At 51.6% G+C, this 23,430-nt stretch overlaps 1 protein-coding gene and 1 long non-coding RNA gene across 4 annotated transcripts in view; one reads left to right on the forward strand and one right to left on the reverse strand.

Annotated features, from left to right (window-relative positions):
• Positions 1 to 907: 907 nt before the first annotated feature.
• Positions 908 to 10,573, reverse strand: LOC105712777 (CCDC140 long non-coding RNA). The gene is made up of 2 exons (XR_010341348.1): positions 10,140 to 10,573; positions 908 to 993 (listed from the first exon to the last, which is right to left on the reverse strand). It is a non-coding gene; the product is annotated as a CCDC140 long non-coding RNA (long non-coding RNA).
• Positions 10,574 to 15,252: 4,679 nt separating this feature from the next.
• PAX3 (paired box 3) overlaps positions 15,253 to 23,430 on the forward strand; it is a 98,160-nt gene continuing 89,982 nt past the window's right edge. For 2 of the 3 annotated variants that reach the window (XM_012446372.2, XM_012446376.3), the window contains exons 1-4: positions 15,253 to 15,746; positions 16,984 to 17,219; positions 18,546 to 18,675; positions 19,871 to 20,005. In XM_012446372.2, coding sequence (XP_012301795.1) covers positions 15,662 to 15,746; positions 16,984 to 17,219; positions 18,546 to 18,675; positions 19,871 to 20,005 — 586 coding nt within the window. In that variant the 5' untranslated portion in view covers positions 15,253 to 15,661. The remainder of the gene's footprint in view (positions 15,747 to 16,983; positions 17,220 to 18,545; positions 18,676 to 19,870; positions 20,006 to 23,430) is intronic. The other variant, XM_012446373.2, reaches the window with a different exon arrangement.

Below are 23,430 nucleotides of genomic sequence, written 5' to 3' on the forward strand. Positions count from 1 at the left end.
ACACTTCCTTTTTTTTTCTTTTTAAAAAAAGTTCTTTGCATGTAAAATTGGATTATCTTTGGTTTAGAAATACCACATCTCCATGGGGTTGAGTAGGGGATATTGAAGTGGGAAGAGAGTGGAGAAAATATGCAAAAAGTTCTTTTAGCCTCTAATCTTACAAAACATACCACAAAATAAGCAGAAGAGAGCATGTTTAATCACTGAAAGGATAGAACACTTTTATTTCAACAGCTATGATTTCAAGAACTGTGGTAATACATGGTCCACTCAACTATCTCATAGGACATAAACAAGTACTCTCCATCATATGTAAATAACTCATTTGTGTCACTACTGTGTGGCTTTAAAAATATTTTGTAGTCAAAATTTGAGAGGTAGAGAGCAAGTTCTATCTGAAGCAAAGTCTAGGGAAGAGTTAACTTCAAGTGAGAATTAGAAAGTAATTTCTTGGGAAAAATCAGAGGGCCAAGCTCTGCCAGGCAAATAATTTGTCCCTAGAAGCTCATTTCCTATTAAATTAATGCATAGCAATTTATCCACCGATGTGAGCCTTATGGAGGTTCTCCACCCTAGTCACATATTAGAATTATCTGGAGAGCTTTAAAAAAATTACAGTAGCACCCTTCCTGCCCCCAGAGACATATGTTTAATCGGTCAGGGCAGTAGAGAAGGAGATGCATCGGTATTTTTTTAAAGGCACCCCAAGTGAGACTATTGTGCAGCCAGATTTGAGAGCCATTAGATTTAACGTATTTATTGAAAGGCGACTGTCTTCCTAATCTCACTTTAATGAACTAAACGCCACCAGGTGCCCTGTCTTAGAAACTGATTGGGAGATCCTGAGGCAATGCTTGGGATTTTGGATTTTGGATTTTGGAAGTGGGCTTGGATCACCAAAGGAGGCTTATTTAATCGTTGCTCTCTCTCTCTCTCTCTCTCTCTCTCTCTCTCTCTCTCTCTCTCTCTCTCTCTTTCTCTCTCTCTCTCTCTCTCACACACACACACACACACACACACACACACACACACACTCCGGGTACCTTTGGGCTCCCAGGAAAGTTAAGTAAATATTTGCATCCGCTTTTGGCTGCCGGGGTCTTTTCTCACGTTGGGGAGAGGGAGCTGTTGCTCCTTCCCCCTGCAGGACGCTTTTCTGTGGGCTTTCCCATCCCCCACAAAATAGGTAAGTGCTTTCCAAGTCCCCTGAGTCATCAAAATTCAGTGACAACGAGGGGATTTGAGGACGGATTATGCGGATAATCAGGGAAGTCTCGAGGTTAAATTAAGAAAACATCGCCAGTGATAGATGTGGGTGTCATCGCCAGTGACAGCTGAAAGGGGAATTTCAGCTTGTCTGCTGGTCGCTGACAGGTGCCGACCACCGAGCTGATCTAGCGCAGAGTCGTGTTTTAAAATACTCGCCAGGAGAGCTGTTAAAAAGACCCTTTTTTAAACAGCAGCCATTCAGCGTGCAAATTAATTCCACGCTCTTGGGTGCAGGTATACTTGGGTTTGCAGTTGGTGGGAGACATAGGATTACCTCCATTTCTTTTTTTTGGCGGGGGGTGATACAAACTGGACTTGAGCTAAGAAATAGGTGTCTCCAAATCTCTCCACGGTCACTACAGCGGCCCCCTGCCCCTGCTCCGGCACCAAGCCTGGTTTAACGCCCTCCTGAGGGATTACCTCCATTTCTTTCCCTGAGGGTGCGCACGCCGGCGGTAGCTTCCTGCTGAGCCCAAGGACTCTCAAGGGAAGCGGAGGGCATGCGGGCCGAGGACGGGGTCCCTGCTTACTCTGACTGCGGCCGGGACAGCCACAGCGACTGGGACCTGGGACACCAGGGGAGGCTCTCAGGTGGGAGGAGCAGAATCCCGCACCCTAGAGCGGGCGAGGTCTTCCTCCTCCACCTGCAGCTTCTCGGGCTGGAAAGGACCCTAGGCCTCCCGGGGTGACAGGCGCTGTGACCCTCTCCTCCGGGCCAACGACGCTTTAGGTTGTCCTCTTCGCCCCAATTCCTAGCCCTGTTACGGGTGAGTTTCAGATCGAAAAGGCAGGGGAGGGCTCCGGGACAAATCGAAGGCACAAGGACGCTGTCATGAGCCCACTTGTCGCGCGTGGAGGGAACCAGTGGCCACAGTATCTTGTCGACCCAGTCACTCGCCATCCCGGCTCAGTTTGGTTGGCCTTTGTGTGGAACCTGGTATTCAGCCTTACCTGTGACGTCCCCGATTTCTGGGGCTGGGTGGTAGGTTATTTACAACCGGATGACGCTTTTCATATTTCTAGATGCCCACGGGCCGCTCCCAGAGCCCGCCCGAAAGCTCCACGTTTGCATCTATTCGTAAAAATAGCAGAGGTGCCCAAAAAAGTAAATTAAGGAAAAAGCCGACGCCGGGTACGGTGCCTGAGGCTGCCTGCGCCCTGCGGAGGGTCGCCTTAGTTTAGTCTCGCGTTTCTCCAGTGCTTTTGGAGCCCAGCAGGGGTTCGAGAACCTCAGCCCCTAACGGCTTCCGAAAACCTGCTCTCCGCTGAAAGTCCCTCATTTCCCTCGGGGCTTCCAGAGGTGCAAAGAGCATCTTGACAAACTCTCTCATTGTCCGAGGGCGGGTCAGTGTGACCTGAACGGGAAAGTGGGAGAGGGACTTGGAAACACCTTAGGAGTCTTGAGGTGCGTTTGTAAATTTCTCCCCAGGGGCCGAGCCTGCGTCCTCACGCCCTAGAGCCCAAGACCCGGTCTCTGCAGCGACACAGTCCTTATCCCAGACCTTCTACGACGTCTCCACAATCAGAGGTGGCGGTCGGGAAGAAGGTGAGGTTCGCTGCGGGGCTTGCAGCGGAATACGAAGGTACTGAGAACGCCCGCAAAGACGTTGCGTTCGAAATGCAGAGCGGATCGGCTGTAACGGGAAGGTGAGAAGGTTGGAATTCTTACTGTATATCTTCATCTTCTGCCTGCTATTGTCCCCACAGAATTAGAGGCAGAAAATTGAGGCTGAAGTGTCTCAAGTTCTTTTCTACACGGAAATATTGGCTAATAAATTTTCCCCGGGAGGGGGAAAAAAAGGTTGTTTAAAATAAAAAAAGCACTTTAGGCAGGGCGCAGTGGCTCACACCTGTAATCCCAATACTTTGGGAGGCCGAGGCCCGAGGATCGCTTGAGGCCAGGAGTTCCAGACTAGCCTAGGCAACATGGTGAGATCCCCGTCTCTAACAAAAAATACAAAAATTAGCCGGGCATGGTGGCACACGTCTGTAGTCCCAGCTACCTAGAAGGCTGAAACAAGACGATGGCTTGAGCCCAGGAGTTCGAGGCTGCAGTGAGCTATTATCCGGCCACTGCACTACAGCCTGGGTGACAGAGCAAGACCCTGTCTCAATCAATCAATCCAAATAAGCAAGCACTTAAAAGTGGGATTATTGGATGTATTTTAAAAGGGAAATTAGGTGAAGTAAATTTCTAAATTATTTTCAATTGAGATAAGTTAGTTTGGTGCCCCCTGAAGGCATTAAAGGTAACTTTCGTTGACATTTAGTTACTGCCAGAACAAGGCAAACAATGAAAGATTAAGTATTAGGTAGCTTCTAGACCTCGTGCCTTCTGGGACTGATCAAACTAGCAGAAAACTAGGACTTTCTAACGGACCAGGACTGACAATATAACCTTGTCCTGCTTTCAACCCTGACACAGCAGCTTCCTAGCTGTGTGACCTTGGGCAAGTTAATTAACCTCTCTGTACCTCTTTTTCCTCATTTTGACTAGATATAACCTAATTGATTTGAGCAGTAAATAGATGAATCTTTGTAACTTATATACTAAGCACTCAATTAACATATACTATTATGATTCACGATGATCAAGTACTGAATTCACCACCTGTGGATTTCCTTAGATCTCCTGAGATAGCTTATTCAGCTTATTTGGATGGAGACGCCATGCAACAGGACCAATAAACAGCAGTCCCTCCCAGCTCTCATGCTGCCCACGCCAAGACACCGAACCTGTCCTCTGAGAAATCTCATGGAGAGTGCCAACTGATTCCCAGGACAGAGACTCCGACAGGTGAAAGGTGAGATGGCTTAGCAGTTTGTAATGCTAGGCAGGGCATAGTGGCATCCTCTTCCCTGATGTCCCCATCCTGGCACTTGGGTGACTTCTACTTTAAAAGGGTTTATTACAAGCATTTGTTTTATTTACATTCACCTTTTCTCCTATCTTTCTGCACTTTTGAAAGATTTGAGCAGGCAAAGTCCAAATTCTATTTATTTTAAAATCTTGGTAGCAAACCAAATAGGATTTTTCTCAAATCAGTACTAAGTAAGGGTATATGTAACTTGTCTAGCTCATGATAGGATCACAACTATTGCATTTTCCTTTCTAATGTCTTTTCCCCTACATCAGCCACCTATATTCTGCTGCTGTCAAGTATACAAGAATCTCCCCTATTATGGAAGAGGGAATTGGGGATGCAGATCAATTCTCCCAGTGCAAGTGTGTCCTTCAAATTGGAAATGGGTCATTCATTGTTGCCTAATGTAATACCACCTTGACTGCATGCAGAACATCAGTTAGGGTTCATTTTATCAGAAATACCTTAGTAATCATATTCTGATGTTTGATGCCTCCCTCTATTTCTCTCTCTTCCTCCAGTGTTCTTTTCAGTTTGCAGCAAGCCTCTCTTTTCCAGGAGCTTTTCCTTTTTTCTGTCTCTAAGACCATCCATTCCTAGGACTTGCCTGCTTTTTGAGCTTGGAAAACTTCTGATTTTTTTCTGCCCCTCTGCTTTTGAATGTCCCTTGGTCTGGCTCCTGCTCTCCTGAGTCATCCTCCCTCAGTGAAACTCACACAGTTTGCTCTTCTGAAAGTCAAACTGCTTCACCAAGCAGAAGAGTGGAGCAAAGCCCCCATCATGTGACCTTGTACTGACGGACCAGAGATAATCGCTTCTATTACAGGCATGATTCTCATGTCCCCATTATGACAGAGGTACCTGGTCTTTCTGAGAACCTTTTTGGATTGCTTTGAAGTTATGAAGATTAGGTTTGGAGATGCCATGAAGATTCCTTTTCAACATGGGCCTTCTCACCTCTTCCAAGGGGACAGGTTTCTGTTTACTTCTCTGCTGAGCAGCTCTAAGTTATGTACTGGTAGGTTTTACTTTATCAGTGGTTCTTGTGGTAAGTAAGAACTGCTCTCTTTGACTGTGAAGCACTATAGAGAAATCTGTAGTGTAATGTCAGGTGGGCATAGTGGCTCATTCTTATAATCACAGTGGCAATGGGAGTCCAAGGTGGGAGAACCACTTGAAACCAAGAGTTTAAGACCACCTTGAGACTCCACCTCAAGAAAGAAAAAGAGAGAGGGAGGGAGGCAGAGAGAGAGAGAGAAGTAGAAGAACAAGAAGAAGAACAAGAAAAGGAAGGAAGGAGAAAGAAAGAGAGAGAAAGGAAGGAAGGAAGAAGAAAAGGAAAGGAAGGGAAGGGAAGGGAAGAGAAGGGAGGGAAGGGGAGGGGAGGGAGAGGGGAGGGGAGGGGAGAGGAGGGGAGGAGAGGGGAGGGGGGAGGGGGGGAGGGGAGGGGAGAGGAGGGAAGGGAAGGGAAGGGAAAGGAAAGGGAAAAGGGAGAGACCACTGGGTCCCTCAGTCTCTTTTCAAGCCTCTACTGCAGGGCCGCATGCTGTTGCCTTCACTTCATCTGTTGCATTCCTTGGTTTCAAACTTCTAAGGCTTTCAAGGATGTATTCAAAGACTTTGTACTAATAACTTATGGAGAGCTGTGAAAAATATTTCCTCCCAAATATCTCCTGCTGGTTTATTTTCCATTTATCTCACAAAACTACCAGCCAAGGAATGATGACTGGTTCTTTAGGGTTTTGGGCTCCTCTGGATTCTCTGGAAAGAGGAGTCTTCCACTCCCCTCACACTTCCAAAGTGGTACAGCAGCTCCTCCGAATCACCGAGGAGGAACACACAGACTTGCCCCCACCTTTTGGAGCAGGGCACTCCTAGCTTTCCCAACATCTCCCCTGCCTTGGAGGGAGTTTCCTCTTGTATGGAAAATGAGAGTGACACGTCCCGTAGAGTGGGGGATTTGGACACCAAGAAGGTGAGCTGTCATTTTCTACCAAATAAAAATGCAATTTTCAGTCAGTGGTGGCTAGATGAAGAGGCCCAGGTCCATCCTGGATTTGGGAGCTGCAATCACTGGAAGGGAGGAGTCCCACAACTCTGGCATGTCAAAGGTGACATCTGCCTTCCTTCTGGAGGTGGTGAGAGGGACAGAGCTCAAGGGAGCCTCAGCCTGTCCATTGGAAGGTTCAGTCCTCCTGTCACCCCTCCCATAGCCATTTTGAAATATCCTCCCAAAGAAGACAATGGGAAACACCTAGAGAGATGCTGGGCCCCCAGAGGAGGCAAGCGCTACCTCTTTTGGAGGGAAGCATGGCTGCAGGTTTGACTGCCCACACCCTGCTAGGAATTTTCCAGAACCTTAGACTGCTGCAGCACAGTAGGCATTCACTAAAGTGTTGTGGACTACATGGTTTCATCACTTTCTTTCTTTGTCCTTGCCCTTCCTTCAGCCAACACCCCTTCCTCCCCTCTCCTCTCTGCAGGAAGCTACAGCTCTGTAGAGCCGGCCCAGATCTCTCCTGCTGAAATGTCAACTGCACCCCAGCCTTTCAGACCCACCCACTAACTACCCCACCCTTGGTCCTTCAAGCTTCTCCAGAGCTGAGCCTCAGTTTTAAAACCAATCTCCCGGAAGGGTGCATTTATATATTATTTTTTGCTATTTTCTGGACCATCAGCTCTGCCAGGGCAAGGACTTTGGTCTGTTTCGTTGCTGTAGCGCCAGCACTCGGAACGGCCAGTAGAAGCTCAATAAGCATATGTGGAATAAATGAAAGGCCACGTGTGTCAGAGTGCGATGACTCCGGTCGTAGCCGGAAGACTGGCCCGGCCGATGATTCAGTGGGAGAAGAGGGAGACCATAAAATGATCTGGTGACCCGCAAGGTTCGCAGGCGCCTCAGATCCAGGAGATGACCCATGAGGAAAGGAGTCTGAGAACTTAATGAGAACTTTCAGAGGGAGAATGAATGATTGAATGTGAGAATGCCGGACACCGGAGTGTGCCCAGCTTTGGCACGAAGGAAACGGTCGGGAAGAGGGCAGTGTTCCAGGCGCTGCTAAACGCTGGCGGGTGGTGCTCGCGGGCCACTGCCACACGCACTCTCGTCTCCGCTAGTGCGGCCCAAGCAGCGCAATGGGGCAGGTTTCTTCGCGGGCCACCAGGTACCCAAGGCTGCGTGCCGGGACTCGGCAGCTCCTTGCAGAGCGCTCGAAGAAGGGCTCAGTGTGCGGTGCGACTTTCTGCTTCCCGGCGAGGGCGCCCAAGGACGCGAGGGTGGGCAGGCCAGTTCTTTAGGGTGGGGACAGGCTGAGGGCCAGACCTCCGACGCCAAGCTTGATCCAGCTTTTATAATTTTTCTTTATCCAGCGGAATCTCTTGAAGGGGCAATGGTCCAGGCTCAAAGCGCAGAAAGGTTAGGACCTATTAGTATAGGGTGGGACTAGGGAACAAGGTCAGGCCAAGAGGCCAAAACCTGCCTTGCTGAGAGAGGTGGTCGCACAGGACACCCCGCCCCAAAACGTTCTCCCATAAAAGCTCAGGGTCCCTGCTTTCAGCGGGGCTGCAGGGAAATAACTTGAATTTGCACACACCCCCTCTACCCCCAGTCTCCAGCCAGCTTTCCCACTCGCAACCAGAAGTCTGCGAGTTTTCCCGGTTCTCTACGCCAATAACTGAAGGACCCCCTCTCTGTCCCCAACACTTACTCCCGAACATTGTGCCGGTCCAAGGCAACCCGGTCACCTGGGAGGAATTGGTATTCTCGGACTACTTCCAAGGTCTTTCCCGACCCATCCCCCAGAACAGTTTTCGGGGCGTCCTGGGGCTACTGGACTGTTTTATTTTATTTTATTTTATTTTATTTTTTTGGCTATCCTTGTCACTTCGCCCCAGGCTCCTCTTTAGAGCGTCCTAGGGAAGAGGTGGACTGAGAACTGCGAGGTCCCCACTGAGCCTGGGGTGAAGGGGAAGTAAGAATTGGGCCAAGCAGTGTCCGCGGGAGTCCCAGTACGAGTTTCTGAGTACAAGCGCATGCCCAAGTGGTGCGTGGGGGGCATTTCCCGGCCTGTCCAGGGATCTAGAGCTGTCCTGCCAGCGCGCAGCCAGACCGGGTTTCAGGGAAAGGTCTCCCCGCACGCCGGGTGAGCAGCCAGCGCAAGGAGAGCCCAGAAAGGTGGGAATCACGGTAGAAACGTCGCCCACGCGGCTCCTTCTCCAAACACGCTCTGGGAAGGGATTAGACGCCCTCGCTTTGGGCGTGATTGATGCGAACGGCGCGCGGAGGGCTGCGTAATTAATAAAGATTACTCCGGTTTTGTCGAAACGTTCCTCTTAATTAATGAAGAAGGGGGGCGCCAAGGGTGTTTGATTTGCATTTGGAAAATTCCCTGGGCGGCTTGGGCTCCGCAGTGAAGCGGCCGCTGGGACTCGGGACTAATTGGCAACTGCTCGGCCGAGGCTTTCTTGTTCCGGATCAAGTGTACCCCATCCTGTTCCCCTTGCCCCAGGGGCTCAGGTCCTCACTCAACTGTGCTGCATCCACCCCTCTTCGAGTGGGCCTCCTTGCTTTCTGTGGACATTGGCGGGCACCCCTGCTCCCCAGCCCCCTCACGCTTCCCGCAGAGCCTCCTGATTCTTCCCCCTCCTTACCCCATTGAGAGGGCAGCTCCAGGAGCCTAGATCACCGATCTTGGGGCTCGGCCAGGGCTTCCGTCCCTGCCCTGGGGGAGGAGGCCCGAGGGATGGAAAGAAGCATTTACTCCTTGTCTCTAAGGCCAAAGGATGTTCAGGGAGAACCCTCCCCACCCTGCGTGACTGTGTATGTGTGTGTGTGTGGGGGGGCTGTTTGTGTTCTTATGTGGGTCGCTTATTTCTGTGTTTCTAAACATCTGAGAGTGGTGCGTTTTGCTAAAATACTACCTTCTCTCTGGCCTTACTGTCCACCTGCTGCAGCCCAAGAAAAAAGAGCCACCTCTCCCTAGCGTTGCCGCAGTGAAACACTTTCGCTTTAACCGTAGACTTCTCCACCCTAGTACCGAGTTGGAGGGGGAAGCAAGCTCTCCCTACCCAGCAGGAGCTGGAGGCGGGGAGGTGGGAAAGACCCAGTGGCCGCGTGGAAGGCCCGAGAGCCGAAAAGCGGCTTCAAAGGTTTCGGTAACGACTTTTCGGCCTTTATTTATGCCCCTATTAATACAATATCCATCATGTAGATATCGATCTTTATCCTTTAAACTGATACGCTGAGAATCAATTAGCCATGCAGATTACGTTTCCTATATATCCAAATGTTAATCTCTTAGGCTCAGAGCCCGTGATAATATATTTTTGCAGCCAGATAGTATTAGATTTCGTTTAGAAAAAAAGAAGAGAAGAAGAACAGGAAGAAAGGCTCTCTGAAGCTCCTTCCTCTTGGGGCTACTCGTCTCAACTCTTGGCCCAGCTGGGGCTGGGGCGCCCCTCACAGAGTTTTCCGGGGCGAAGAAGCAAGACCGCGAGGTCGTTGTGTGCGCAGGGTCACCGCGGGGTGCCGGCCAGCTTTCTGCATGAGGGCTCTGGGAGGGTGGCGGGTTAGCGAGAGGTCTGCACTTCTGCCGCGTGTTGCCTCCAGCTAATCAACACGTCTAGCCGGCTCCTTTCGATGTGTTTCTGTGTTGGAGATGGTCAGTTTTCATCTTTTTAGAATTTTTCCACATGGTTCTGAATCTCCAAGGTTCTGCATCAGAATTATTCTCTAGTGCCTCGCCCCCAAACCTACGACTTGTTTAAAGGTTCCTCTCCAGAAAGAGAAATGTTATTTAAAAGAGGAAATGGGTGTTTTCTAGGGTGATGGGAGATGAAAAAGTTTAAGGTCTAGAAAGGAATTTAATGCAAGTCGTGTCTAGAAATTCAAGAAGCAGAGGCGTCCTGCTTTGGTTGTGGTGATGAGAGTTTCTCCCCTCCTCCCTCCCTCCGCCACGCCTCACCTTCATTTTTCCCTCCCTTTATTATTTTTTAAAATTTCTTCCCTTCTTTCTCTCTTCTTTTTCATCCTCTCCGCCTCTTCCGCAATTTTGAAAGATTGAGGGGTCGGGAGAGGACGTGTCTTAGGGGGCAGCCTTCCCTGCATCTGTGGGCTGTGCGCTCTCCGGAGATGCTCGGGTGGAGTCGGATGTCTCCGAGAAGCAGGTGCGCACAGCAAGCTTCAAAACGTCTCTTTGCAGTCCCAGGTCCGCGCTCCCTCAGGCTCTGGCCAGATCGCGCAGGGGTTCGCCCCTAACAACTCTGCCTCCTCCACCTGTTGAGTTTACTCCGTTTAGTTGGCTGTGCAGTCTCTGGCCCCACGTGTGCTTTTAAAACCCGAGGAACGCGAGTGCTGGCCTCATTCGCAGACTGTTGCCTCGGGCTCTCGCGACCCCCGTGAGGCGTGCGTCCAGGCTTCGGTTTGAACATTCGTCTCCCATGTTTCTCTGTTCTTGCTCCTCGCATCACTCGCCCCTCTTCTCTGCCGCTGATATCCATCTCGAGGAGAAATTTTCTGCTGGGTTGAAGCGGCTGCTGCTCACTGCGCTGGTTCAGGCGCTGGGGCGGCGTAGAGTCGGCAGGAGGCCTGTCTTGATCCAGGGTCCCGCCGCCCAGTACTCCCCTCCTCCTAGAGCAGGACACAGAGCCCCGGCTCTTTGTGTCCAGGCGCCCGGAGGAAGGAGTTCCTGGAGTGGTCACTCACCCACTTTTTTGCTCCAGGCGTCAAGGAAACCAAACGGATCCCAAGTTTTCTTTTATTCACTTCGGCCAATTCTACTCCCACCCCCACTTCACTCTGAGCCTTCGCTGCCTCCGCACAGATCAGACTTTCCTGGCTTTTCCTAGGCCCAGGCTGCCGGCCCCCAATAACAGCGAAGTAAGGCCCTTCAACCCTTACCCCTTCCACACACACCAGGTTCTTTCACACACATACATACACACGTCACAAATACACACACACCCCAAATACACACACACCCCTAATACACACACCAGAAGAGCAGTTACCGAATTCTTCTTCTAGATATCACTCCCACCCTACAATGAACTTTTACCTAATTGGGCAGAACATTTTTTGGAAGATTAGACAGAACTTATTCTAATTTTTCACAAGACACCTTCCCCTGCTTCTCATGCCCGCCCCTCCATCGGGCTTTGGAATCTTGTCTTCCTTGTTTGCATAAAAATAATTTCTTCAGATCCAAATGAACTAGGAAAACAGTTGCTGTGAGATTTATTCTCTTCCTTCCTCACTGACTTTCAAAAAAAAAGAGAAAACTCTCTTCTTCCCCTCTTTTCTTTTTCCTTTCCTATTTTCCTTCTTCCTTCCTTTCTTCCCACAAACCATATGTTCTTTATTGTAAACCCGCTCACACGTTCCCTGGGGCTCCCCCAGCTGCAGAAGCAAACCCACTTCGGCTGCCTACACCACGTTTCAATGTGATGTCCACAACCTCATTCAGTCCCTTAATCCAAACTCATCCCGACTGATTTTTCGAAGGGGAGAAGAGCGGCGCCAATGCTTTTGACAAATAACTGCGGGGGGCCTAATGACGGTCACTGAGGCAGCGGCTGCTAAAGACCACGGGTTTAACCCCAGCCTTCACCAATCCTGTATCATCACATCCGGACCGGAAGCTCATGATCAGGAACCTGGCGTTTTGATGTCCTCCCCCTGAACGCCCGGCAGCCTTTCTATTGGATTGAAGGTTTCTCGGCGTTTCCCTAACTTCTGCTGCACCCTGAGAGTCATGCCTGGGGCCGGGCGGGTGACCAGGAGCTTCTCTGCTCGACCATGTCAGCCTGCTAGAACGCGGCCTTTCAGACAGGAAGAAAAAGGCCTGGGTGGCAGACGCCACCCCCGCTCCCTACTAGGTCGGGGCATTATTTTGTGTAGGTCATAATTTCCTCTCAAGACCTGTGTCTGGCTGAATATGAAGTCATCCCTCAGAGGCCTGGAGAAATGCATGGGCCACGAAACCCTTGTGCCAGGGTCCCCAAGTGCGGAGGCTGCGCGCTGAAGGGAGTTTCGCAGCCCAGGCCGAAGTCATCCAAGCGCAACTGGGCTGTAGACCCACGCATCCAAACGGGCTGCGAGGGAGAGCCTTCAAGCCAACAAGGGCATGCTTCACCCAGGTTTGGACAGTCAGCCCGCTGTTAATTTCACCTGCAATGTCTCTGAAACTGGAGGGAGAGGAGCAGAGGAGGCAACACAAGTTATTACCCCGCCCACCTTTTTTTTTTTTTTTTGGGGTCAAATTATCCAAATATCCTCAAGGCTCCAGTTTCATTTAGAACGTGCACAGAGCGCGAGTGGACGCTACGCTCGTTCACAACACGGTGGTGGAGAGTCCCCCGGATGTTTTCTGGATAATTTGTTAGCCCGGGGAAACGCCACTGCCTCCCAAACCTGGTTTCAAGGATGCAGGGCGCAGGCCCTTGCCTTCCAAGCCCCACCGCTGGGTCATTCTTTTGCCAATTAGCGCCTGTACCACGGCCAAATTTGGCACCAGGACTCCTTGGTCCAGCGGCTCCGGATAGGGAGTACTCCTGCGACCTGTTGCGCCGGGTTCTGCGGAGTCCCGGGCTCTGAGCAGGATTAGGTTTGGCGGCGTGTGGGCGCAATGGGCCGGGCAGCCTCAGCCAACATTACTGTCCTTGTCATCCCAGGTCGGACTTCGGGGACACAGGCCACAAGAAATTTAGACTCCCTAAGTCTTTGAATGTGGCTCAGTTGTCCAGAGCCTGAGGGCACGCATTCACCCCTCTCTGGGTCTCTGGGGACCTTTGGCCGATGCCCGGGTGGAGAAGGGCCGAGCTGATCCTCTGGGTATATATGAACCTCAGAGCGCTCGGCAGAAGAGAAAGAGGCCGGAAAGGAGAGAAAATGAGTCGCCTCCTGATCCTGGAGCTTTAGAATCCCAGTTCCCCCACGTCTTCGTGGCCTCTGTGTATACATTTTTATAGCAAGTGATAGCTAGTTTATAGACCAGCGCCCCTGGGCACTTAAGACCCAGCTCGGCCGGCAGTACCTCGGTTCAGCGGTCCCGCGGGCTCTGCAGTCTACGGGACCGGGAGAAGGAAGCTTGTAGCAAGCGCCTCCCTCCAGCATTTGCCGGCTCTCAGGAGAGAAAAACCCCGGCAGGAGAGCGACGGGTGGACGCTGGGAGGGCTTGGAGACCAAGCCTCCAGCTCAAAAACAAATGAGACTCAGCCCTAGACGCCCTTTAACTGCTCACGGGGTCCCAGAGTTTCCTTTAGCTGAGAATTGAGCCTACATTTGCCCTCTTGAAATTACACTTCGGGTACCTCCTTCACCCAACAATTACTGCTGAAACCAGAAAGTGCTCTGCTGGCTCTGCTCAACTTTTGGGAAGAAAACTTGGAAAAACTCTAGCTCTCAAAATGCTATCCCCGAGGCTGTCGCTTACAAAGTAAGGACACAGGCTTTGGTGACCCCAAGTCCTTAAAAAAAAATGAGAAAATTTTCCCCTTGAAAATTTTGAATTATTTTATGTAAAATCAGGTTAAACAACGCACAAGCTTTCCTCATGGGTCCAGACATTTTTGGGAGTCTCCTGAGACTTGTCTCTGTGGCTCTGAGGGTCAACCAAGCCCTTTGGCATCAGGCAGGCTGAAAGCTTGTCTGTTTTCCCCACTGGTGCGTGGGTTTTTAAAGGGCCAACTTGTGGACTGCTGCGCAGCTATACCCCACCCCCCATCTTGCCTTTTGAGTTTGCCTTAATTAGGGAATGGGGAAGTAGGGTTGGGGGCCGAGTTCACGTCAAAACTGTCAAAGGAGGTGGGGGAGGAGGACAGAGAGAGGAGTGGGGAACTCCAGGCGAAGGAAAAATTCAAAAATCGTAAAAGGAAAAGGGGGAACTTGAAGCCCAGAAGTCATTGTTTCCTTTATTTCAAAGGGAAAAACCTGCCCGATTCTCATCCTTTTGATTGATTAAGGCCCTGAATAACTCGCGGCCCCGGAGTGACAGTCCCTGAATAGACTCGAGCGAATAAAGCGCAGTGCAGAGCGCGGGGCTGGCACTCGGGGGTGTAAAGGAGGCGAGTTCGCTGGCACTTACCAAGTTATAAATAAAAGGCTATGCACAATGGTACCTTCTCTAAGGACAGACAGTCTTTACAACACTCCTGGCGTCATATCCTGCTGGGGACACTTCAGCTCCTAGCCAAGACTTCGTTCCTTTTATTTTTCCAGCAGTTTAGTCTGAATGCCATAATAAATTCCTGAGAACAAACGCAGCACTCGGGCAAAACTTTAACATATAGACACATCTCTGTCGACGTATCGGGGATCTAAACTCAGAGATTTAGAGCCGCAGCTTGCCAGAGCGGTTTTTAAATCAAGAAGAGGAGCCCGGTTTTTTTCTGCACCCTCGCCCCCCCATGCCCCCAGCCTTCAACTAACGACTGCTTGGGCCTAGCAACGGCGGCCTGTGCTTCACACTAGGCCCGCTTGCAGACGGAGAAGACAAAAGAACGTCAGCACACTCTGGACTCCTCCTAGGAGGAACCCTATGGGGAGGACCCCTTAACAAGCCTAGGCCAAGGGGCACTGACCACAGGAAGCAAAGTTAAATACTTCTGGGGCTCCAGATGCCTTCTTATTGGAGTTGTGCCCCCTCCAGTGGCTGTAAGCCAAGAGAAATGAGACAGACCCACAGGTAGAAAAAAATGAGACATAGAGAGGCACAGGAAATCACAAGAGGAATAGAGGCAGAGGCAGAGCAAGACACACACAGAGAGACACAGAAAGAGACAGAGACAGACAGAGAAATTGAAAGTCAAGGAAAGAGACCAGAGAGACACACAGAGAGTGACAGACAGAGACGGAGAGACAGAGACTCTTCTCCATCCTCAGCAGCTGCCACCTCCCTGGGGCTGTCTCTCTTCAGTTTCCTCGGGGGCCACCCTTCTCTCCTGGGCTAGGGGCGCAGCGCGGGTCCCCCTCGGGGCCGGCAGAGGCCTCGGCACCACCAGAGATGGGAAGAGAAAGTGGCCGCTGTCGCCCAATCAGCGCGTGTCTCCGCCACCCGGGACGGTCTCCTCGTCGGCCAATCGCAGCTCAGGGCTCCTGACCAAGCTTTGGGGAAAAGAACTAATAAATGCTCCCGAGCCCGGATCCCCGCACTCGTTGTCACGACAGGAGGAGACTCAGGCAGGCCGCGCTCCCGCCTCACTCTGCTCCCCGGCTGGCCGTGGCTCTCTGAGCCCTCTTTTCTGCGCTCCCAGCCGCGGGAACATTCGCCCAGACTCGCACCAAACTTTTCCGCCCTGGGCTCGGGATCCTGGACTCCGGGGCCTCCCCACCCGCCCCTTTCGCGGGTTCCAGCTCCAGCCTCTGGACTAGGAACCGGCAGCCCCCCTCCCCGCTTCCCTCCCGCTCTCTTCAGCAGTTTTGGGGAGGGGCTCTCCACGCTCCGGATAGTTCCCGAGGGTCACCGGCGCCGCACTCGCCTTTCCGTTTCGCCCTCACCTGGATATAATTTCCAAGCGAAGCTGCCCCCAGGATGACCACGCTGGCCGGCGCTGTGCCCAGGATGACGCGGCCGGGCCCGGGGCAGAACTACCCGCGCAGCGGGTTCCCGCTGGAAGGTAAGGCAGGGCCTCAGGGCGCCGCCTGGATCCCAGGGCCTAGGACCGGCTGCCTCACCCCATCCCCAGGCTCCACATGCTCCTTTGGCGCTTCCAGGAAGCCCATTTCCCCGAGGATCCCACCCCCCAAGAAGCAACAGTCGGGGGCGAGGACCCACTGGACTTCCTTTCTGCAAATGGAGCGCGGTGCTCTCTGTAAATCCTGGTGGAGCTAGGCGGCCAGGCCTGCACCGGGCCGGGGCGACTTTGCTCCTGTTGTTTTGGAAATGCCGCGGTGGAGAAGGAGGTGAACCGGCTTCTGAGCGCCAGAAGCAACTTCTCCGCAATGTGTACACTCGAAATTATCCCGGCTGCTCCCACACTTGTGAAACATATGTTAGTTCAGGAAGAATTTTCTTGACCTGTAAAATTGTGGTGGCTAACTCCGCGCCATTGTGATTGGAATTTTTAGAATAAATAAATAAAATAGAGTTCTATTTATCTCAAATAGCATCTAGAAGTTTCTATAACTTGTTTAGAAACTTGGGAATCGCCTTTCAGTCCACTTGAAGATTCTGGAAATTGCGGAAAAACAGGAAGCTTTGCAAGCCTGAGTCCTTTCAAATGGTTTTCCAGGCTAGGGGGCCCCAGCAGAGATGCTCAGTCCCCTTCCACCCCTTCACACACAGCCCAGAGTAGAAGGTAACACCTGGAGCAAGAATGGGGGCTAGAGGGGCCGCTGCTGTGGTCTCTGTCCCAAGATGTAACAGGTGACGCAGGCATTGCTGCTTGGGCCTCCTTTCTGGACCCTCTTTGACCTTTGGCTGCTGCACTTTGAGCTAGAAACCCCAAGGGCTGTCAGCTCGCCCAAGTCCCTTAGAAAGGGAGCGATCCCAATTGGACAGGGTTCGGTGGGAGCGGAGTTCATCAAGGCCAGCGCCTGGGTGAACTTCTCTTTGCCAGCAGGCTGTTTCTAGAGGAAGCTAGACTCTCTGCCAGCTGCAGGGTCTCCTTGTAAGTTGCCACTCCTCCTGGGCCCGAAGGGGAAGAGATGCTTTCTTTGGGGAGAATTATTTTGCCCCAGTTGCTGTCTTTACACAAGATTACAAGCCCCTACATGGGTGAATAATTTGAACAAATGTGATCGGAAAGAAGGTCCAGGTCTGGGAGTCCGATGGGGAGCAGTTTCAGTGTCGGTGCTTTCTATTCTCCTCCAGTGACTCTCCTCTTGCCTCTCTTTTTCACCGTCTCCCCACAGTGTCCACTCCCCTCGGCCAGGGCCGCGTCAACCAGCTCGGCGGCGTTTTTATCAACGGCAGGCCGCTGCCCAACCACATCCGCCACAAAATCGTGGAGATGGCCCACCACGGCATCCGGCCCTGCGTCATCTCTCGCCAGCTGCGCGTGTCCCACGGCTGCGTCTCCAAGATCCTGTGCAGGTACCAGGAGACCGGCTCCATCCGTCCCGGTGCCATCGGCGGCAGCAAGCCCAAGGTGAGCGGGCGAGACTTGCCCTCCTGGCTCCCAGACTGTGGTCCCCTGTGTTGGAGAATAGCGGGCAGGGGCTGACATCTGGAACTCTCCAATGAGTTATTTTTGAAATTTGCGGAGGTGTATAAAGGGGTATGTGTGTGTGTGCACACGCGCGAGCACGCCTGCGCTCTGGACACTTCTTGATGAACACTTAGGGAAAGCTCTCACCTTTTTGCAAGGGAAAAATAACATTTATTTTTTAAAGCCCATAAATCCTGGAATCCCCATCAAATTATTTTATTGGATAAACACCTAAAGCAGGCAAGCTGTTTGTGCTCACCTGTTGCCGATTTCTACACCAAGTGTCTTCCCAGTTCCCACCCACGGCACTGCCCTTTCCAAAACGAATGTGAGGAACATCTTTAGGTTTTATAATGGTTTCTCTCCCAAACCCCGCCCTTCATCTTCCCCCGTGCAAATTGTTTTCAATGAGTCAAAAAGTAGGGTGATTAGTTTTCTTTTTAATAAGCCAATGCCTCCATTAAAAAAAAAAAAAAGCAATTTGGTGCTATCCTCGAGTTATTTGGGTTCCCTTTTTACAAAGAGTCACACCAGCTAGGGCTGAGTGGGAGGGAATTACACAAGGTCTGTCTTTTCTTCTAGTTGCCACCGGGCAAAATCAAGAGAGTTATGGTAAACTGAAGACCTCCAAACACCCTCCTCTTCCTTCCCACCTACTCAAACCCCTTGACAGCCTTTCTAAGAATCTTTGAAACCTCCTCCTCCTCCTTCTTCTTTAAAATATATATTGAGGTGGAGCGAAGAGTCGGTCTCTCAATTTATTTATATTTGTTAGCCACTCTAATTTTTAAAAACCGAAATACTCACCTTTGCATGTCAGTCTTCACTTTAGCATGACTATCCCTTTGGAAAAGCACGGGCTGCACAATCTACAGATCTAACTTGATTTCTCAGCTCCTTTTTCAAACATTGCGTTTTTAGTTTCATTTTCACGTTGGTTCCGTGTAAGCAGTTGCCTTATTTCCAGGGATGAGAAAGTACACACCCCCCCCATCAAAATGTTATAATTCTTCTGGATTTATCCGGGTTGTCTGGGGCTTATCTGGGTGGGGGGGTGGAGGCTCTCCAGGCTGCTCAGGGGTAGGATGTGTTCTTGTCGGCCCCTTTGCCCTTTTCTAAAGTGCCTCTGAGAGTTGGGGTCTTTTTGCTAACAAAGGGGGGCCTTCCCAGAGGATTCAGGGAGGAGCAGCCCGACAGGCCCAGAGGCCCGCCGCCACCTGGCCCAGGGTACCAGGAACCAACCCCTGCCTGCCTGTTCTCTTAAAGCAGGTGACAACGCCTGACGTGGAGAAGAAAATTGAGGAATATAAAAGAGAGAACCCGGGCATGTTCAGCTGGGAAATCCGAGACAAATTACTCAAGGACGCGGTCTGTGATCGAAACACGGTGCCCTCAGGTACTAGGCCCATTAACGTCTCCCTGAGGTGCGATCGTCAGTCGCTGTTATCCAGGCAGGTCGACCAAGACGTAATCACCCCAATTATCGATCTCCGCTATTGGGAGGTGGCCTCTCCCGAGGCCCTGAAATATTTACCAACCAGGCGTTCTTAGCACTTTATGCAGGGAGGGGTGAGCTGCTTGTTCTGGGGGTGGAGGGTGGCGAGACCACCGCTGAGGACTCCCCAAAGACGTTTTCTGTCGAGGAGGCAGGGCAGGAAACCTGAGGCAGAGGCAGAGCGTTTATTAATATTGATGTTCCCTTTTAAAGAGAAACAAATGTTTTGGTAACCCCAACCGAAGGGAGATGGGGCCGTGCCGGGAGGGACTTTGCAGTATGCTCAAAGCCGGGGAGGCTTCGACAAGGGCCCAGATTTCCCCGAGAGTCTCAGGAACCGTCCGGAGCCCCCAGCAGCCGGGGGGAGGCGGAGGGAGAAGAGGGGAGAGCATGGGGCCAGCGCAGGGGCGCAAGGGAGGGTTTGTTTTTAATTAAAAGGAAACTCCCTTTTTCCCTCTGCGAGAAACATACATTTCAGAGCATGGATTTGTTTACCAGACTGGAATCTGGAAAAAATAAATGGGAAAGAGCGCATTTTCTTTTTATTTTTACAATAGGAAACGATTCTGCACTTGAAATTTAAACCCTTTATAGCTTTTTTAAAAAGGAGAGAAAAAAGAAAAGGAAAAAAGAAACTTGATTTACAGTGGGGGACAGGTTGGCTTTGGCTCTTCTTCCCTTAAGGCGAACCGCAGGATCCCGGCATTCAGGTGGGGAGGAAGGAGGGTACCCTGTGGCCTGGTGCAAGAATTCTCTTAGATTGGAGACCTAGAGCCTGGTCTTTGGAATCCAAGAAGGGAAATGCTTCCTGCCCAGAATCGAGGGACAGAGACAGCATCCGGCCCTAACTTGAAGCACGGACTTCCCAGGCACCGTCTTTCAATACCAAACTTACAGATAATGGGGAGGGGGGTTGAGCGGCAGGATGAGAGGGCTGGAGAAAGATGTGGATGCCCAGGGACGCCGGAGGAGACTCGCGAACAGTGCAGGGCAGCAGCTCTAGGGCCCTGGCTGGGGGTTGGGGGCTCCTTCCCGCACAGCCCTGCTGGTCTCAACCCCGTGCACTCCCTTGCTTCCTTCCTCCTCCCGCCCCCAGTGAGTTCCATTAGCCGCATCCTGAGGAGTAAATTCGGGAAAGGTGAAGAGGAGGAGGCCGACTTGGAGAGGAAAGAGGCAGAGGAAAGCGAGAAGAAGGCCAAACACAGCATTGACGGCATCCTGAGCGAGCGAGGTAAGCAGTGGCGCCTTGGGCCGCGCGCTCGCTCGGGGCCTTGGTGGGCATCGGCGCCTTGGCATTGAGGACCTGATGGCAGCCAACCGGGCTCGGATCAAGGTTCCTTCTTGTTCACTATCTCTGTACCTGGGTAAGGGCATGGGAGTGAAAGAACAGAGAGACACGAGGAATTAAAACAAACATCTCTATTCTGCTTGGTTTTTCTGTTTTTTAAAATCTTTCTTTCTTCCCGCTTTCAGTCCCTGGGATTCTAGAACTGTGAATTGTGCTCTATTGTGTGGGGCAGGGGAAGCTGTTAACCGTTTTGCCATTAAATGTATGAGACTGGACATCTCTGAGCAATTGGAGGGCCGGGGATACAGGGTGCTTGAATCTTCAGAAGTTGCAGTAGCTTTTATGCTCTCAGGAAAGGCCCTGGTCTCCGGAGCTTCCCCACATTAAAGGAGAGAGAGAGAAAGAGATAGAGAGAGAGAGAGGAAATGACCCTCCAAAAGTTGCCCCCACATCGGCTGTTTTATAAATGTGTGTGTATGTTGACTGGTTTGATTTGTTTAAAATTGGTTTTCAAATGTGATGAAGTTCAACCTATGTGTGTCTGGGAATTGAAAGGAACTCAAGCTCTGGGTTACAAATGGAAGGGATCTGGGTTCTTCGACAGAGTGCTGGCACCCTCTGTCTTTTAGGGGTACAGATCCCCATTCCTTCTCTGCTGTGTACTGTCAGCACTAAGAAAAAGCCTCCCCCGTGGGAGACAGAAGTGCAGCTTGCTTCTCCTTCACCTGCAGCAAGTCGTCTTCAAACTTGAAGGGTACACACACAAAAATAAGGAAATAAAAGAAAAACGCCATCAGAGTTGAACCAGGAAGGGCTCATTGCAGCGGGAGACAGGGGGATTGTGTCTCAGTGGCTTTGGCCTTGGAGGTCGTTGCCCCTTTTCAAATGCACAAATGGTCAAGAGTGGCCGGAAGCCCCACTGTGCCTGAAGTTTCCTCACCTGGGACTTGGACTTCACGGAGCAAAGTTAGTTTTGGAGTTGCCAGAGGAACAGGCAGCTTTCCAGGTGGGCTCAGAGCCGTCGCCGACTGCGACTAGCTGGGTCCAAGCTCTTATCAGAGTGGCACCCACGTGGGACTTCTTTTATCTTCATTGCCCAACTATGGCAGCCACTGACTCTCCTGAGCGGCTGCTTTACAAACCAAGGCAAAATCTGTACACAACCTGGAAGGAACATTTAGATTTGGAAGTTACAGATCCAAATGGCTGATTTGAGGGGAAAACAAGTGTAGACACTCTGGTGCTCACAAGAAATCAAGAAAAGACATGGCAAACCACAGCAGGTTGGGCAGGAGATGCTTCCTTTGCTTTACAACAGGGACCTCCTATGGACTCAGCCTAAATCCTCTTTTTGGAGAGGTACATTTTTCTGCCTTGGTCTCTGGGAAGACACCTTGGCTCTTATCCCAGGCCTAGCTGTAGCATAGAGGTGCTGAGAAAGGACGAAGGCAGGGAGTCAGACAACCCCAAGCCAAATGTGCTCCTGTGGGCAGCGGGGAGAAGAGCCCAGAGCGGTCAGAGAGGCTGGGAGCCCATGGCTTTGCTACTTGTTGCTGAAGGCACCGGCCGGGCAGAACGGCTGCTCTCTGGCAGTACAGGCGACTGAGGCCCAGGAGACAAAACGTCCCAAATGAGCTGGTCAAACATTTGTACAACTTTTCCAGCTTTTACAAAGAAGGCCTTCTCTACACAATCTACACTTGGAGATGAACTTGGGAGACAAAGCCTGGAGAGTCCATTGAAACTCACACTTTAGCTCAGCCCAGACAAAGCTCTAGCTCGGAGCAGCTTGATGTGAACAAAGGAAGGCAACCTTTTTATAATTCAAGGAGAAAAGAAGAGAAAACAGCACCACAAAAGGCTGAGAATAGACATTATGGGCTTGCAATGAGGGATGAATTATTCAATGAGCCCCAATAGCTGCTGCACCAGGAAGTTTTATGGACTCTCCAGCGTGGAAAAAGTGGCCATTTCACCTACAAAATGTTTCTAGTCTTTTGGGCTGTCTAGCTGGGCCGGCTGCCATTCAAGGGCAATTGCTACCATTTTTAAAACCTGAGTATTCTCCCCAGTAGGGGCTGTGCTGTTGGAAACACACACACACATACACACACGCACACGCACACGCAGACCCACACCCCTTGGAGCTGAAGCCTAATTTAATTTGGGGTTGTCAAGGAAGATGCAGCCTGAGTCTCTTCAGCACCTCTAGCTCCTTTTCAGATGAGCCCTGGAGGGCAAGAGGGGCCCAGAGAAAGGATAAAGTGCGGTGCAGTTTGAAGTGTAGAAACTTCAAAAACTCTCTTCTGTTGTTTGGGCATCAAAAATCCCAGGCTGCCCACTTGTAAAATAGAATGAACGTTGATAAAGTACTCCTAGTGCCCTAGCAGAGGGGGAAGAGAAAGCTGAGGGAGGAGGGACTTTAGGGTCCCCTGACCAGTGTGGTGTATTCTTGCCGGTTTCCAGTTGGTAAGTCTGGTGGCTGTTGCCGAGCCTGGCTTTTCAGGGGACAACTTTGGCCTGAGGTCTGCTTGGCAGACACTAGGACAAAAGGATTGAGGCACCTTGAATGGGTTCAGAATCACCCTCATTCTCTCTACAGTGTCCTTCTCCGAGATAGTCCCCTTAACTTTCCCAACTTTCCCTTTTCCCTCGCTCAATCCAAGAGCTGAGCCGCTGGCAGAGCTGGTGCGCTCAGGCCGGCGCTCCCTAGCGGGCACTCACTAAGCATGATGCACCCTTGCAGGATCCAGCCTTCCAGCTCCGTAGCCCAAAAGCAAGGAGAGCGCTGGGCGGCTCACGAACACTACCCCCGCCCCGTTATCCCCAATCCCCCTAGCCCCTGGCCCGCGCTGAGAGTCGAGCAGGGGCAGCCGAGGGAGCCAAGTCCTGGCCGTGGCATCCGGGGCTGTGGGCACGGCCCCGCACTGCGGCCGCTCAATGGGCGCCTCTGTTCCTCCCCCGGCTCGGCCGAGCGGGCCCGCGGGCGCCGCCACAATGGGCTGGGCCCCCACTCCTGCGCTCTGCGCCAAAGCGCCGCGCCGCGCCGCCCCCTCCCCTACGCTCTGGCCGGCTCGAAGCTTAGCTTGCCGGGCTGCAGCCGACTCAATTGCCTCCTTTATGTCCTTCTCACTTTCATCTAGACACAGCCCGCCTCCCCCCTTCTTCTCCTTTTTTTTTCCTCCCTTGCCTGAGGCTCACATTTGTGAAATTTCTGCAACCTCCCCCCATTTTTTTTCTTATTTTAAAGAAAGCTCTTAACACAAAAGCGGTGACTAATCAATAGAAACTGCCCCTTCATCTCCTCCTCCTCCTCCTCCACCCCTCCTCCCCCTTCTCCAGCAGGGTGACGCTTTTCCTGTTTGTGA

This window comes from Aotus nancymaae, unplaced genomic scaffold (assembly GCF_030222135.1).
Source record: "Aotus nancymaae isolate 86718 unplaced genomic scaffold, 86718_ANA_hifiasm-v0.15.2.pri h1tg000008l, whole genome shotgun sequence".
NCBI lineage: Eukaryota > Metazoa > Chordata > Mammalia > Primates > Aotidae > Aotus > Aotus nancymaae.